The sequence below is a fragment of the Colius striatus genome, chromosome 1 (genome assembly GCF_028858725.1).
Source record: "Colius striatus isolate bColStr4 chromosome 1, bColStr4.1.hap1, whole genome shotgun sequence".
Taxonomy (NCBI): domain Eukaryota; kingdom Metazoa; phylum Chordata; class Aves; order Coliiformes; family Coliidae; genus Colius; species Colius striatus.
Genome location: NC_084759.1, coordinates 204,471,551 through 204,487,105, shown reverse-complemented (window position 1 = coordinate 204,487,105; position 15,555 = coordinate 204,471,551). Strand labels below are relative to the sequence as shown.

At 46.4% G+C, this 15,555-nt stretch overlaps 1 protein-coding gene across 1 annotated transcript in view; it reads left to right on the top strand.

Annotated features, from left to right (window-relative positions):
- Positions 1-15,555, top strand: part of PLXNA4 (plexin A4) — a 453,732-nt gene that overhangs the window by 382,329 nt on the left and 55,848 nt on the right. The window contains exons 14-16 of the mRNA XM_061989565.1: positions 4,126-4,262; positions 5,862-6,029; positions 13,453-13,546. Coding sequence (XP_061845549.1) covers positions 4,126-4,262; positions 5,862-6,029; positions 13,453-13,546 — 399 coding nt within the window. The remainder of the gene's footprint in view (positions 1-4,125; positions 4,263-5,861; positions 6,030-13,452; positions 13,547-15,555) is intronic.

Sequence of the window (15,555 nt, the reverse complement as noted above, 5' to 3'; positions counted from 1 at the left end):
CTCTATTGTCTGCATTTTCTGCTGTCAGTCAAGTGCTATGATGATGGGGGGATAGAGAAACACCTTGAGAAACATCCCCACTATGCAGACAGAAGGGCTCTTTCCAGGACATTACACTCCAGCGTGTCACCTTTGCTACTCTTGGAGTCACTGTCCGATTTTGATCAGCCGTGTCCGCCTGTGACAGCTTTTCTCTCGGCTTGCTGGCTTTCCAGCTGCCAGCTATCCCAACCGTGCATAAGCATGAAGTCAACAGGGTTTTCTCTGCTGAATACCTTGATACCTTTGTGCTAGACAGAGAAAAAACTCCCCTACACAGCCACTCTTCAAGCTGCCCATCACGTGCCCTCTCCCGTGTCCATCGCTTTCATAGCAGGAGCTGTGTTTGTTGGCATGGTTTGGCTTCCTTCAATACCTCTGCCAGGAGGGTAGAGATGTTATTGCAGGCATCACAACAGGCCTTGGCACCCTGCAGCGATGGGTGGCAGCTTTAGGGAAGGAAGATGTTTGAAAACTAAGGGTGGGTATCGTGTGGGAGATAAAAGGCCTCTGGAAAATTGCCTTTTGAAGCAAAACAGGGTCAGATTTGGCCAATAGCTTCAGCCTTCTCTTTTCCTGCAAGAATAGGGAAAGATTTTGAACTGATGAAGAGTATTTCATTGCAGTGGTTTAAAAAGGAGACAGCTTATTTCAGAGGCCCTAGAACAGCTCTTCTCCACACTTCTAACCAGAGCTTTGACATTCAGAATGCTGCTACTTTGTTTTAAACTCATCTGTGAGTTTAAACTCATCTGTGATCTGTGCAATGTGCATTAGGAAGTACAATGAGCCAAAGGGAAACAAAGTTGGTTGCAGGCTGAAAGGAAATCTGTGATAATATAAAGGAACAGAGTTTTTAAAGTGTTATTAATTTTATTGCTATGATTAATGCCATGGTCTTTCAATTAATAACAAGACTGAAACAACTAGTTCCCTTCAGTTTTCAAATCAAATGTTGGAGCCAGTTTGCCTTCATTCTGGCTTTAGATGAGAATATCATGGCTCAGTGCAAGTAGTGTGGGCTACTCTGACTGCATTCCTTCTGAGTCTGCTCCCCAAATCCTTCTTCCAGGAGAGCATTTGCAATGGGTCTCCCTCCTGTCCTTTGGCTCATGCTGCTACTGTTAAACCTGTAGAAAGGAATCCGAGGTGTACAAACTGAATGTGAGTCACATCTTGCTCTGCCCTTGTCCCTGTGAGGAATGAAGTGGGAACCAAGGTCCTAACATGGACCACAAAGTCAGTTTAGACACAGCTATGGTCCCAGCTTAGAATCATAGAATGGTTTCATCTGGAAGACACCTTTAATTAAGCTCATGTGGTGCAGCCTGTGTCCCAGCCCTATCACCCACCAGCCCATTGCCCTCAGTGCAACATCCACCCAGCTCTGAAACCCCTCCAGGGACGGTGACTCCAGCAGCTCCCTGGGCAGCCCCTTCCAATGCCTGACAGCCCTGGCAGCAAAGAGATTCCTCCTCACATCCAGCCTCAACCTCCCCTGCTGCAACTTGAGGCAGTTTCCTCTTGTTCTATTGCTTGTTACTGGGTAGAACAGACCCACCCCCACCTGGCTGCAGCTGCCTTTCAGGCAGTTGTAGAGAGCCAGAAGGTCTCCCCTGAGCCTTCTTTTCTCCAGGCTCAACAGCCCCAGATCCCTCAGCCCTTCCTCACCTGAGACCTGCTCCAAATCCTTCCCTGGCTTGGTAGCACAACTCTGCATCCTCTCCAGCAGCTCCATGTCCTTCTTGTAGAGAGGGGCCCAGAACTGGACACAGCATTGGAGGTGCAGCCTCACCAAAGCCAAGCCCAGGGCAATGATCAGCTCCCTGCTCCTGCTGACAACACTGCTCCTGATCCAGGCCAGGATGCCCATGGCCTTCTTGCCCACCTGGGCACGCTGCTGGCTCGTGTTCATGTCCATAGCTTCTCATGGGAGGTACTAGAGGAAAGCAAAGGATTGGAGAGCAGAGGAAGGTAGGCAAGCTCCTAGAAAGCTCTTCACCTCATGGTCTCTGTCTACTTCAGCCTGTTACAGATCCACTAGACCCCTTTGTATTTTCCACCATCTATCACCAGCAAGGAAATAGTAAATAGTCTGGAGGCTGAGTGGTACTGCAAACATGCTGTGCAATATTTATGAAGGCCACTGTGAATAATTAATGGTTTGTCACCACTTTAAAAGCTTAGCCACAAACCCTCTGTAAGACTGGCACGAGACAGCAATGCTTTGCCAAAGGAGCATTGCTGATGTAGTTCTGGCCTGTGAGGACCCTCAGAAGGGAATGGCTAGTTTATCTGCCTCTGAGGAGAGGGACAGAAAGGCCATCAAAGAGTAGGACAAGGACTTTGGGTCTTTAATTCCAGTGTTCCTCTATGATTTGTAAAGCAGATGCTGTTGCAGTGTTGTCATGCAGACTTTGTGCAGCAAGCTGGCTGTTCTCAACCCATTTTCTCTTGGATTGGGACACTTCTCACCTGTAGCCATCTGTAGTAATTTGCATTGGTGGGGGTGGCTATCAATAAAGGATTAAGGAGGAGTTGCCATAAGAGCTTGAAGTTATACTCTAAAACTACAGGAGCACTACATACTGAAGAGCAATTTTTGCATATAGATACTCTTGCTGCATCTTTCAGAGTAACAGCTTTTAGAGAATACTTACAGAAAATGGTCAAAACAGCTTCCCAGCCATCCTGTCAGAACCAGTCAAGTTTAAACATGAGAAGTGTCCAGCTCTAAAAGAGCTGTGTGACTGATTTTCATGTCCTTTGGCCAGGCAGTAGCTGCATTTTGAACAAAAGCAGAGTGGAAACTTTGCTGATGTTTTTCAAAATGATTAGCCAAAAAAGGACAGGGAGAGAGCTCTGTGTGTGTGTGTGTATGAAAGAGGGAGCTGTGGTGTGTGTCAGGTGGTTTTATCCACATGGATTAATGGTCTTCAAAGATCAATAAGGTGACTGCTCATGTACCTGCTCATTCAGAGGAGCTGAGGAGAGCTTCAAGCATTTGTGTCATCACTCTTAAAGAGAAGGGGGGAGGGAAATAATCTTCATTTAAATGCATATAGTAGCTTTTCACTTGGGACTGAATGGAAAGTTTTTCTATTAAAATGCAAATGAAAGAATAAACTGTAACTCCAAATTTCTTCCTGAAAATGGATGTCTCCTCTCTGCATTGTGGTGACAGGGTGATCTGTGCCTTCAGCGTGCACACTGGGTATTTTATCTTGATTTTGGGAAGAAGGGGAGAGCAGGAAGGTAAGAAGAAAGAGGTTCGAGATTTGGGGCCTCTAAAGGAATTGTGCCCCCTCTTTTATATATGTGAACAAAATATGTTCATAATGTGTTCTGTTTGGAAAAGAGGCAGAAAATCAGAAAAAGAGGAAAAGGATGTGCTTCTGGACAGGGCTCCTTTTGTGGCTGTAGTACATCTTAAGATGTACCTTGGGATTGTGTGATGGGCACGTGGGAGAGGCAAGACATGAGCTCAGATGCTCTGCTGATGTGTAGAGAAAAATCCTGTGAGCACAGGGGAGTTTTTTAGCCGTTTCCCTGGAGCTGTACAGCAGGTTCTGTTCCCTTCTCAAATCACCAGGGTTTAATCTTTCCAAAACCAGATCACTTACATCACTTGTGAGCTCCATGGTTCGGATGAGGAGAGTCTTCATTAGGATCCAATTAGTCAGTTCAAGACCTGGGTTATCTTGCAGAAGTGATGTTGCTGATGGCAAAAAGACACCTGAGCTGTGTCAAACTGGTGGAGATGGGAGATGATGGTTCCAGCTGCTCCTGGCCCAGAACTGACTTTGCAAGCACAGAGGATTTCCAAGTGGGTACAAGGGCAGGCTTGGTTTGGAAGGAGTGAGGAGGACAGGCTGGGGTTAGGTCTGAACTCATCAAACTTGGCATTTGAGCAGGGTGTCTATGATAGAGCTGCTGTCATCCTAGGCTCCTCTATTGATCGGAAGATACAGACATCTTCACAAGTCAAGCTAACACTTGATTAAGCCCTGGGAGTACCACTAAAACTAGAGGGAAGGTACCTGTGGTCCTCTGCCATGTTTTCAACACAACCCTTTGCCTCCACAGACTCTGTCACTCTCTGATCTCAAGCCAAAGCGGGGACCAGTGTCGGGTGGCACCCAGGTGACGATCACAGGCAACAACCTCAATGCAGGCAGCAATGTCATCGTGACCTTTGGGCGACAGCCCTGCCTCTTCTACAGGTACAGATGAATCCTTCCCACTGTACATGCCAGACTGAGAGATGTGAGCAATTACAGCCAAGAGACTTCTGCAGCCCAGACCACCCTGTCCCTCAAGTGCTTCTCTTGCCGTGTCTATTCAGCAATGAGACATTTTGCATTCTGCTCTGTGCACAACCTTACTGTGGATGTGTTGGGGGGTGGGAGAATAGGATTTATTTCATTGTTTTGATTGGTATTTGATGTGGGTTTTTTTGTTTCCATGGCCCCTTGTCAAATTTCACTGCAATTCTCCACGGTTTGCTGCTTGCTCTGGGAGTACATTGCTTAAAAGATTCATTTTCATGTCCCTGCTTTAGCAGATGTGACAAAGAAAATCTGACAATATCAGTTCTAAGTATTAAAACACCTCCCTTTTACCCAGAATAGTCCTGTAGTGCTAAGAAAAATGGATGATTTGCAACATTTCAACTCTGAGCTGGCTCCTGTTCAATTGCAGTTCAGAGAGGCTTAATGTCAGTGTTACCTGCTGAATGTTCCCTGATCCCTGTGAGAATGAGCCTGAATCCTGTTCCCAGGGGCTCCTGCAGCTCAGAACTACCCCATGTAACACGTTTTGCTGCCAGTATCAGTGGAGGCTGAAGATGAAGTTGGCACATTTCTCCCAGCCTGTCCTTGGCAGAAGAAGGGCTTGTTCATAGGAGACCTGGGACCACTGTCTTGGGGCAATGCCCTAACCTCTCCTGGCAATGGGAGTCTCATTTGGCCTCCTGTCATGACTGTGGTGTGATTCAGCATCTCTAACTCAGAAGGGTGAAGTCACAGATTGTGATTTAAAGGGCAAGTGGGAAGCACAGTTTCTGGGAAATTACTGAAGAAACTGGGGAATTTTAGAAGGGATTGAGTGTGGTGTTTCAGGGGAATTTGGAGAGCACTTGGAAGAGGTAGTCAAAATGAGTGTTGTGCTGCAAGGGAAGTGTGCACCCTTGCTTTATCCTGTCTAGGGGTACAAGATAAGGCTGCATCAGAAATCACAGGACTTGGGAGGCTGAGGATGTTTGGAGTTTGTTTTTTTGACCCTTTAGGAAGATACTGGACACTCCAAAACTCAGACCTGGATCACATAATACTTCCCACTGTATTGGCACCTTCCATGCAAAGGTCCCAGGCACACTGCAAACAGCACTTAGCAAGACTTATAGTCCTAATGCAAAGTAAACTTTATTATCCCAGACCAGAAAGCTGAGGTGCAAACCCCTCTTTATGAGCTGCTGTTGCATATGTCTACAGGCAGGAGGGAAACATCCATCAAGTACTTAATCACATAGAAATACTTCTGGAGAGAGCTCTGGTTTGGACTTCCCTTGGGGTTCCATTTTCACTCTTGAGACCTAAGAAATGATGGCTCCTGTGGTTTTAAACCTGTGAAAAAGCAATGTCAGTTCCTCAGATGGATGTGTCACACTGTTTACAGTGTATTCCTCTAGCAGTGAGTTGCACCTCCTCACCAAGCATAGGTTAAGGTCACAGGACAGAAGAGTAAGTTGCTGGGCTGTTTTTGGCACCATTTCTTTTGCAGCTGGTACCACCTGGTTTATATTTACTTGCTTCTGCTCACAGGAGATCCACCAAGCACATTGTCTGTAACACCACAGCCTCAGATGAAGGCTTTGAGAAGGTGAAGGTGTCTGTGAGAGTGGACAAGGCCAAGATCCATCAGGAGTTGCAGTATGAATATGTAGAGGATCCAACCATCCTGAGGATCGAGCCTGAGTGGAGCATCTTTAGGTGAGCATCCCATGGACAGCCTGTATCTCCTCCCATGGTTTATGTAATGCAATACTGGGGTGTTCATATTGACCCTTGATTCAGAAAAGTTCTTTCCAAGCATTGTATTCACTAGGAAATAGATTTTCTTACCTCCTGGGAAGACTAAAAGGCAGCAGTGCATTGTGCATTCATTGTAATAGGCTGGATGCTCAACGTGGGTTTTGTGCTCATGTGTACTCTGGGACAAAATTTTCACAGAGTCTAATGAGGGATGGGCAGGAACAAGGTCCATTCTCCAAACAAACTCTGTGTGGTTCAAACCTAAATAATCCTATACCCTGCCTTCCCTATCAGAGCAAAGCTTCTTGGCTTAATATGGCAAAATCCAGCTGCCAAGAAGCTTGTCTTGGAGACTTAGAGAATCATAGAATCATTTTGCTTGGGAAAGACCTGTAAGATCATTGAATCCAACCCCTCACCTCACACTGCCAAACCCATCACTAATGCATGTGCCTCAGCACCTCAGCTCCATGGCTTTGCAATATCTCCAGGGCTGGGGACTCTCACACCTCCCTGGGTAGCCTGGTACAGGGGCTGACAACCCTCTCAGGGCAAAAGCTCAGCCTCAGCTCAATTAAAAACTTCCCCTGGGGAAATTTGAGGCTGATTCTTCTTGTCCTGTCACTCGTTACTTGGAAGAAGAGACGGACTCCCAGCTCACTGCAGCCTCCTGCCAGGGAGTTGCAGAGAATGCTCCTGTCTCCCCTCAGCCTCCTCTTCTCCAGGCTGCACACCCCTATTCCCTCAGCCTCTCCTCTCAGCACTTGGGCTCCAGCTCTAGTGCCCAGCTCTGGATACACTCCAGCCCTTCAATATGTCCTTCTATGACTCCATTCTTTGATAACAAAGGTAGATGCAGCAAGTCTCTAACCTAGTTTTGAAGCTTTCTCCCTCTTTTCTGCAGCCCAGGATTATTTATCTCTAGCAGCAGGATGCTGCCTGTCTGAGTAATATTACAGACCACTGAGGATGGTTAAACTGTGCAGTTATATCCCTAAAAGCTGCACCTCCCTCTGCTTCTGGTCATGACTGTGGTTTAGGCCCCATTAGGCTGGGTCTAAAGCTTTTCATGGCAGCAGGACCAGTCACTGATCTCTTGAACCTAGGCATAAATGTCAGAACTCTGCTTAGAGAAGCGAATCTGCCTTTGGTTTCAAAGCAGCAGTTTCTACTTTTTCCACAGTTTTCAGGGACTTGCTGGCTTAGGACTAAGCATTGCTTGTTTGGCTGTGGTGCTTGAAAGCCCCAGGGCTGTCTCCTGAGATGAAACACAAAGGGAGCCCTGGTCCCTGCCCTATCAAACAGCCTTCCTTCTCGTTAGGCATCCTTTTATCTCTTTGCCCCACTGATGCTGCTTTGGTGAATTCAGAGGGTTCACATGAAGGTGTCGGAGAGGAGCATTTACCCTGCTTGTGGAAGGCATCAAAGAGACATCCAAATGTTCTCAGAAGCTTGCAGGAATGGCCTTGGGAAGAGAGAAATTGGTCATTAAATGCACTGGTATTTCCTTGAAAAGAAATCTTAGTCTTTCCTTGTTTACCCACACCAACTCTCTGCTTCCCTGTCAAGCCAGACTGATTGGAGAATCTGGGGATTAGGAGCAGGGTTTGTAAATCCCCCCCAGTTCAGCTCCCATGCAAAAGATGTTTTCACAAATCAATTAGTGCTTTTAATTACCATGAGGGAATTTACTGATTTAGCCAGATTGAATCTTTGCACATTGGGCTTGAAGCTTTAGTGTTTGGATTTTCCATTTGGAGGTTGTATTTTCACTCAGAGTTCAGGTTATCAGTGAAATGAGAAGGGAGTTCAGGGCCAGTTAGAAGGTGCAAGATTGACAGCCCAAGGAAAGTTGCAGCACGAGGTCCCTCTTCTGCCTAACCTCAGGTCTGGGAGGTGAGGAGTTCTCCAGAGCCTGTTTGCTTCTTGATTTTTCTACTGAAGCTGCCAGCAAGAGATGAAGAAGCAGCCACAGAGGTGTCTTTCCCAAATTAGAGGTGCAGAGGCTCTGCATCCTGTTACTTGCTGCCTTGAATTCCACCTCCCAGCATGAAGGAAATTAAGATGAGATACTTGTTTAGTGGGTCCCAGCTTCCTTGAAAGATGTGTAGCTGCTAAGATGGATGACTGAGACTATCTGTCTCACCGTTCAGGTACAACCTCTGCCCTTTGCTCTTTTAGTGTCTTTGAAGTCAGAAAGCATTCAGGCATTAACAAGTGCCTAATTTTAACCAGACTTACCTATTTTTGTTCCCTTTCACTTACAAATCACTCCAAATGTGCATAACCTTGGAGGAGGGTGCAGAGAGAGAAAATGCAAAATCTAGGCTTACTGCTGTGCTTCAGAGTGTTGGGGCCAGTTTTAAGCCCTATAACTATCAACTGTGAAGCTCTTTCCAGCAGAACATAATGGAGAGAAGAATTAGAGTAAGATCTCCACATGGAGCTGAATGGGTGTGCAGCCAACTCTGGGCCAGAGAATCAAGCAAGAAGTAAGTTAACAGAGATACGTGGATCTGGAGAGAGAGTGAGGAGGCAGTATATTTGTTATATGGTATGATTCATTACAACAAATCCACTGTGCTTCTCTGATTCATCACTCCTGGCTGCAGGGCTAAGCTCTTTTGCAGGATAGATGATTGCTACTAAACCAGCTTTGCAAAATTAGTGAATAAGTGTGCAGAGCTTGGCTTAAAACCTTCTCAAGTGCCATTTTCCAAGACAATAAAGAAGAGATTACTGCTAATTTACTCCCATAGCCCCCAAAATATGTGTCACACTGGGCTGGCAGGTAAATAGAATTTTATGAGGCTCCATTAATACTTTTGATCTGGGTTTGATTTATGTCCAGCAATTATCTCAACCTGCAGACAGAAGATGCTGCTTGGAGCTTTTGGGACAATAAGGAGTTAATTTAAGACAGCTCGTAGTCTTGGCAACTCTGATTTTTCCTGTGCAGCAGCATGTCTCAGGGCTCTGATCTGACCTGCTGGTGAAGTGGCCAGGCATTCAGCTGCAGACTCCAAAGGCAATGGCTGGTGGTTTTCATGCAAAGGCAAGCAACAGTTTTATTTGCTCGAGTTACAAGTCCGAGAGGGTTTGGGGGTGATTTTGTGTCTTCAACAAACACAACTGCTTTGGCTTTTTTTCTCAGAGAAAAGGCTTCTCTCTGATCTGGTGCTGTGGCTGTGCTTAATAACAGTGCTCTGAGTTTCCAAACCAAACAGGGGATTTTTTAACACGTGGGTTTAAAACTGTGTGCACAGACTCGAGTGATTAAATAAAAGGACTTCTGTCTATATACACACACTCATATATCCGTACGGATCGCCTGAGCAGCCAGGCTGAACAGACAGCTTTGGCTAGGACTCAGGGAATAAAGGAACAGTTTATGACCTTTGAAAGAAGGAGCAGGTGACTTGGGAGAACAAGGATGTCATGAGGTTATAAAGGGAGAAAATGAGAAGAGGCAAAGCCCAGCTAGAACATGATCATAGAATCATAGAATGGTAGGGGTTGGAAGGGACCTTTAGAGATCATCTAAACCTGGCTTCTGCCATAGAAGACTATAAAAGTATTTCTATAAAGTACATTAGCAACAAAAGGAGAGTCTCCATCCTTTATTGGGTGTAGGGGGGAAACAGGGGAACAAGGGCAAAGGACAAGGAAAGTGCTGAGGTATTTAATCCCTTCCTTGACTCTGTCTTTAATTGCAAGACCAGATGTCTGAGATGAAAGACAGAGATGGGGAGTAGAATGAAGCCCCCATAATCCAAGCAGAAGGTTCTTCAGAGGGCCCTGGCCAGGCTGGAACCATGGGCCAAGGGCAATGGGATGAGACAAGTCGGTTTGCCAGGTCAAATGCTGGCTTGGATGTTGTGTGGAAAACTGTCAGGATGGCTGGACCCAGAGAGTGGTGGGGAATGGAGTTAAATCCAGTTGGTGGCTGGTCACCAGTGTGTTCCCCAGGGCTCAGCGCTGGGGGCTGTTCTGTTGAACATCTTTATCAATGAGCTGGATGAAGGGGTCGAGGGCACCTTCAGTCAGTTGGCAGATGGCAACAAGCTGAGTGGGTGTGTAGATCTGTGTGAGGGCAGGAAGGGGCTGCAGAGGGCTCTGGCCAGGCTGCAGCCATAGGCTGAGGTTGCCCAAGAGCAAGTGCCAGGTCCTGCCCTTGGGCCACCCCAAGCCCAGGCAGCTCCAGGCTGGGGCAGAGGGGCTGGAAACTGCTGCAGGGAAAGGGCCTGGGGGGGTTGGTGCCAGGGGCTGAACAGCAGCCAGCAGCGTGCCCAGGGGGGCAAGAAGGCCAGTGGCAGCCTGGCTGGGCTCAGCAGTGGGGTGGCAGCAGCCCCAGGGCAGTGCCCGGCCCCTGTGCTGGGCCCTGGGGAGGCCGCAGCTCCAGGGCTGTGTCAGTGCTGGGCCCCTCACTCACTGCCACAGGGACACTGAGGGGCTGCAGCGTGGCCAGAGCCGGGCACAGAGCTGGGGAAGGGGCTGGAGCACAAGTGCTGTGAGGAGGGGCTGAGGGAATGGGGGTGTTGAGCCTGGAGCAGAGGAGGCTGAGGGGAGACCTTCTTCTCTACAACTAACTTAATGTAGGTTGTGGACAGGATCTCTTCTCCTAAGTAACAAGCAATAGGACAGGAGGACAAGAGGAAATGGCCTCAAGCTTCACCAGGGGAGATTTGGATTGGATGTTAGGCAAAAAGTTTTCACCAAAAACACTTTCAGGCTGCCCAGGGACACGGTGGAGTCCCCATCTCTGGAAGAAGAAGCTGAGGGGTTGAGGGACATGGTTTAGTGGTGGCTGAGGCAGTTCTGGGGTTGTGGTTGAATCTAAACAACTCTGTGATTCTATATGTGCAAATATTTGATGCATTTGGAACACATAAAAGTTTCAGCAAAAATACAACAGCCTTTCTTGGTTGAATCAGCAGAGATTTGTAGTAATAAATAAGAATAACAATTAGAAAGGGTCACAGCCAAAAATCCAGAAGAACCAGCACAGTGGAGAAAGAGCAATTTGGTTGGATATTTCTCTTCTGGTTTCCAGTGAGTGAGCTCTCCCTGGGTGATATCAATCAGGAATGCTTAATATGAAGGTTAATTTTGGGGAGAGGGTATTTTTTCTGTAAGGCAGGGAGAGGGAGGTCTCTTGTAAGTGCATCTATGGCTTTAGAAGAGATTCCTGTGTGTTCAAGAAGACTCAACCATCCAAGCATTTTGCCATTATGGAGATGGCAAAATGTGGTTTTGCCCCATAAAATTTCCCATCACAGATGAAGATTTCAGAGAGCAAAAACCTGAGACACTCTGGAAAACTTGAGGTCAAATGTTGTCCTAACCATGGATCAGTCTGTATAGGTATTGCATGAATGAAAGACCACAAGGAACCACCCAGAGAAGTGTCACAGGAGTAGTTACTGAATGATAGGTTTGACAGTGCTCTTGGACAGAGCTCATGTCTCATGACCTCTAATTTACAGGTTTCTTGGCCACACAGACTGTAATTTAAAGTAGTGAAACTGCAAGCATGAGTAACTCATCCATACCACCTATGACCTTTCTTCCTGCAAAGGTAGTTTAACTTCACCTATCCTGCTTCTTGAGAATGCTTCCTGCCTTGAATCATGACCAAGCATTGCCTGGGGTACTGCTAACAGCTTATCAGCATCTATGGCCAGCAGTTTGACTTGGTGTCCTGGCCTTTCAGTTTATTGGTGTGGGTGTAACTAGAGGGGCTGGAGCACAAGGCCAGTTAGCTGTGGTCAGCTCACTGGAACCTGATAGCTAGGCTGCTGAGCACAGATGGATAATTGCATTCCTTCCTACTCATCCCATCTGATTAATAATGGAAGATAAGAGGAACATGGGAAACAAAGGTCAGAACTGGAGGAGATCGGTTGACCAGCACAGGCCTCTTCCTTACAGTGTTTATTCTCCAGTGTTTTCTCAATTATAATGTACTTGATTTGCCTTTCATGTATATATAGATTTACCTGGAGGCAGAAAAGGGATTCTGAGCTTTCTTTTCCCCATCCCATCAGTTTACACATGGCCTTCCATTGTCAGCAGAGCTCCAGGAAACAAATTGCATCTTGGACAGTTTCCAAGGGGACTTAGGGAGGAAGGTGCTGAAACCAATGTGAGGACTCCCTATGCTGGGAAACCCTCTGGGATGGGGCTGTCTGTTGATGACATTTCCTCATCCTGCCCTGCCTGTGTGAGCCCTGTCAGCTGAAGGTTTTCCTTTCTCAGATAACTCTTCCCCATTAAGCCCTTGCATCCCATTGCCTCCATCACAGCTCTGCAAGGGAAGAGCTCACCCCGGTAGAGTAATGCTGTTCTGTTTTGGGATGGCCAAAGTTGTCTATGGTGAACCCTTCCCTTGAGAATGATATTCAAAGCCAAGACATGGGAATGAAACCTAGGAATACTCCTTTACAGTTTCCTTCCTCCCTCCCCAAAGTCCCACAAACAGCACTTCTGGCTGCAGCTGGAAGAGGCAAGGGAAAGCAAAGAAGGGTGTTTTTGAAAGCTATTTCCTTCTGGTGACACTTATTGCAGGGAATAAGGGTTCCATCCACATCTCTCCATCTTAAACTGGGATGAAAGATATTATAAAAGCAAGAAAATCTAGCAAATACAAGGTGCTGGCTCCTATGAGTTGCCCTTCTCAGGAAATCAGGCCTTGCCTGAGCAAAGGGATATGGTGACTGGATTCATTTTGCCATATGTTGGATCTAACACACAGAGAAGAACTTATCTGCCTGGATCACCAAATGGACACAAACAAATGTCTTATTTGGCTGAAGACTTTATCTCTGTTTCTTCTAGATGCTGCAGGACCAAATTCCTGGCAGCACTGAAGTGGATTCACTGAGGTGACTGTCTTAAAGAATCATAGAATCGTTTCAGGGTGATGTTTTTATAGCAGGTTTAATATGCAAGATGAGACTATAACCCTAAACTGAGGTAGCACTGAATCCTCAGCAGCTGCTTGCACAAGATAGTATCTATTTTGGGCTCCTTTCCTTGAGGGGTATAGGAGATACAGACTGTGGACCATTCTGAAGAGCCTCTGTTTGATTTCCCACACTTCTCACTATTGAAGCTTGTGATTGCAGAGTTCTAACACTGAAAAACAGCCAGATGCTGTTTCATGTGATAGTTTTAGCAAGCATGTGGTTTTACTTCTTTCTCACCTTATGAATGAATGAATAATTATTTGCTTTGTTTTCATTCTCCTTCCTATGGGACTAGGGGATGTCATCAGGCACTTTGCAATCACCATTTAAGGAGCACAGATCACCAGTTGCTGGTGCAATCAGTCCTGATGTCTATTAGCTGGGTTCATGCACTTCTTTCCTTTCTTCTCTAGTGGCAACACACCCATTGCAGTGTGGGGAACTCACCTAGACCTGATCCAAAACCCTCAGATCCGGGCAAAGCACGGTGGAAAGGAACACGTCAACGTGAGTATGGCTGCTGAGCTGGGGATCACAGTGGGGAACATGTCCAAGGTGGTGAGAGGAGCTGGATAACAACTCTGGAGGCTGAAATCTCCAATGTCATCCAGAAAAGAGAGGCTGACTTGCTTTTAGAAAGATCACTCCATCCTCTTTCCTTTAAAGGAGCACTGGAACAAAGAGGGAAGAGAGTGGCATGATGAAAGGTCATTAAGCTCCTGAGCCTGTTTCTTCTGCTGGCTCAAGCATACTTGCCCTCTCTCTTGGCCCATGTACAACCATTTATCAGCCAGCCTGCAGGTCTGAATTTGAGATGAGCATTCTGGGATCAGAAGGGTCTATGAATAACACTCTTTGGTGCTACTATGTCTATTCCCTGAGCTGATTGGCATGCTGCAAGACTGCATTCAGGTTTAACCAGCTAGATTTACAGTCTAATTCAAATCTCAGTGACCACTGAGGAATCAGAAGCAACTCAAAGGAGACCAGCAGAGCTCTACCAAGTTCTAGGACAATTCACTTAGAAGGAGCCAGTTACCTGTAGCTGCTGGTATAGTTTAGCACCATTTACTAATTAATGCTGCATGAATTAGGAGATTCCGGAGCAGGAAGCACCTGCTGATACCTACAATGGGTTGGAGGATGGGGCTATGGAATAGCATCAGAAAAGATATTGCCTGCAGGTGGGCACTTCCTGGGACAAAGTGTGAGAGAGCATCCTAGAAGAAGAGTCTCCAAAAGTGAAAAGCACAGAGGGATTAACTGAGGTGAGGGCAGAAAGTCCAAATCCTCTGCATAGCTCAGATTTTAATCCATGGACTTTCCACCCAATGTTCTCAAAGCACTTTGTGGGCATTGAAATAACCTACTACCACATAAGCAATGGTGAAACTGTGGTAGATACAACAAGAAAATGCAAGAATAGGGGGTAGATCGATTTGTATCTGCAGCTTGCAGATTGAGACACCTACCTTTTAGTCTCCTGCTCTGCTGTGAACCAGCATCTCCCTTCATAAAGCCAAATCCAAAGCAATTTTGTTTCCTCTCACACCTCACCAGCTTCAGGAAATATCTGTTGAGGTTGTTTTCTGGGTCAGATGTGGATCTTGACTGGCCATCTCCCAGTCCTTGATGTACTCTGGGAAAACCCTGCTCTGACTGATGATCCATATTCATAGGTATGTTTTGGTAATATGTTCTATTTACTGGTACAGCACAGCCAAACACTTCCCTAGCTGTCCTGCAGAATTAGAAGCCTGCATGACTTCATCTTACTCTCCCAGCAGACTCCAGCTCTTGCCTGACACAGTGGACTCAAACAACCCTGCCATTGTGCAGATGATGAAGCCTGTTCATTATCTCAAACATACTCATGTAGAACTGTCAGTTTGATGCTGGAAAGTACTCTGGTGCCTTTTCTTCCTTGTTAGAGCTGTTACAGCAAAGAATATCTGACTTACTTTACAGTATGAAACTGGCTGGTGCAGGTCACTTATCTCTCTGTTGATTCCAGCCAAAGCAATATTAACACTTGAGCTATGCTAGCTGTGATAATGAGTGTACTCTCAGTGCTGGAGGTATCAGAGTAGTTTGGAGAAGGTTCTCATCTTAAGCACAGCTGGGATCCCATGGAGCTTGTGCTGTCTCCCCACAGAGCCTGATGCGTCCTGTGATGCAGGATGCATTGTGTTAGCAACCACGACATAGAAAGATGAAGGCTCAGATCCTCAAAGACAACCAGATGTTTAGAACTGGAGTCAGGATAAAATGCCTTTCACAATCTATTACTTAATTCTCAAATACACAAAAGAAGGAGGTTTTTAGCAGGACTGGAAGCCAATTTCAGGGTCTTCTGAGACCTACTCCACTGTTTTCACCACTTCAGCTTCCTGGGTTTCATTTCAGGTAACCTGATCTTCAAGCAGCATGCACTGGACACAGTTCTGGAGTGGTCCTCAGAGTGTGACAGCTAATTGCAGGGTGCTACTGAGGCTTTAACTAGTCTCTGTTGCACA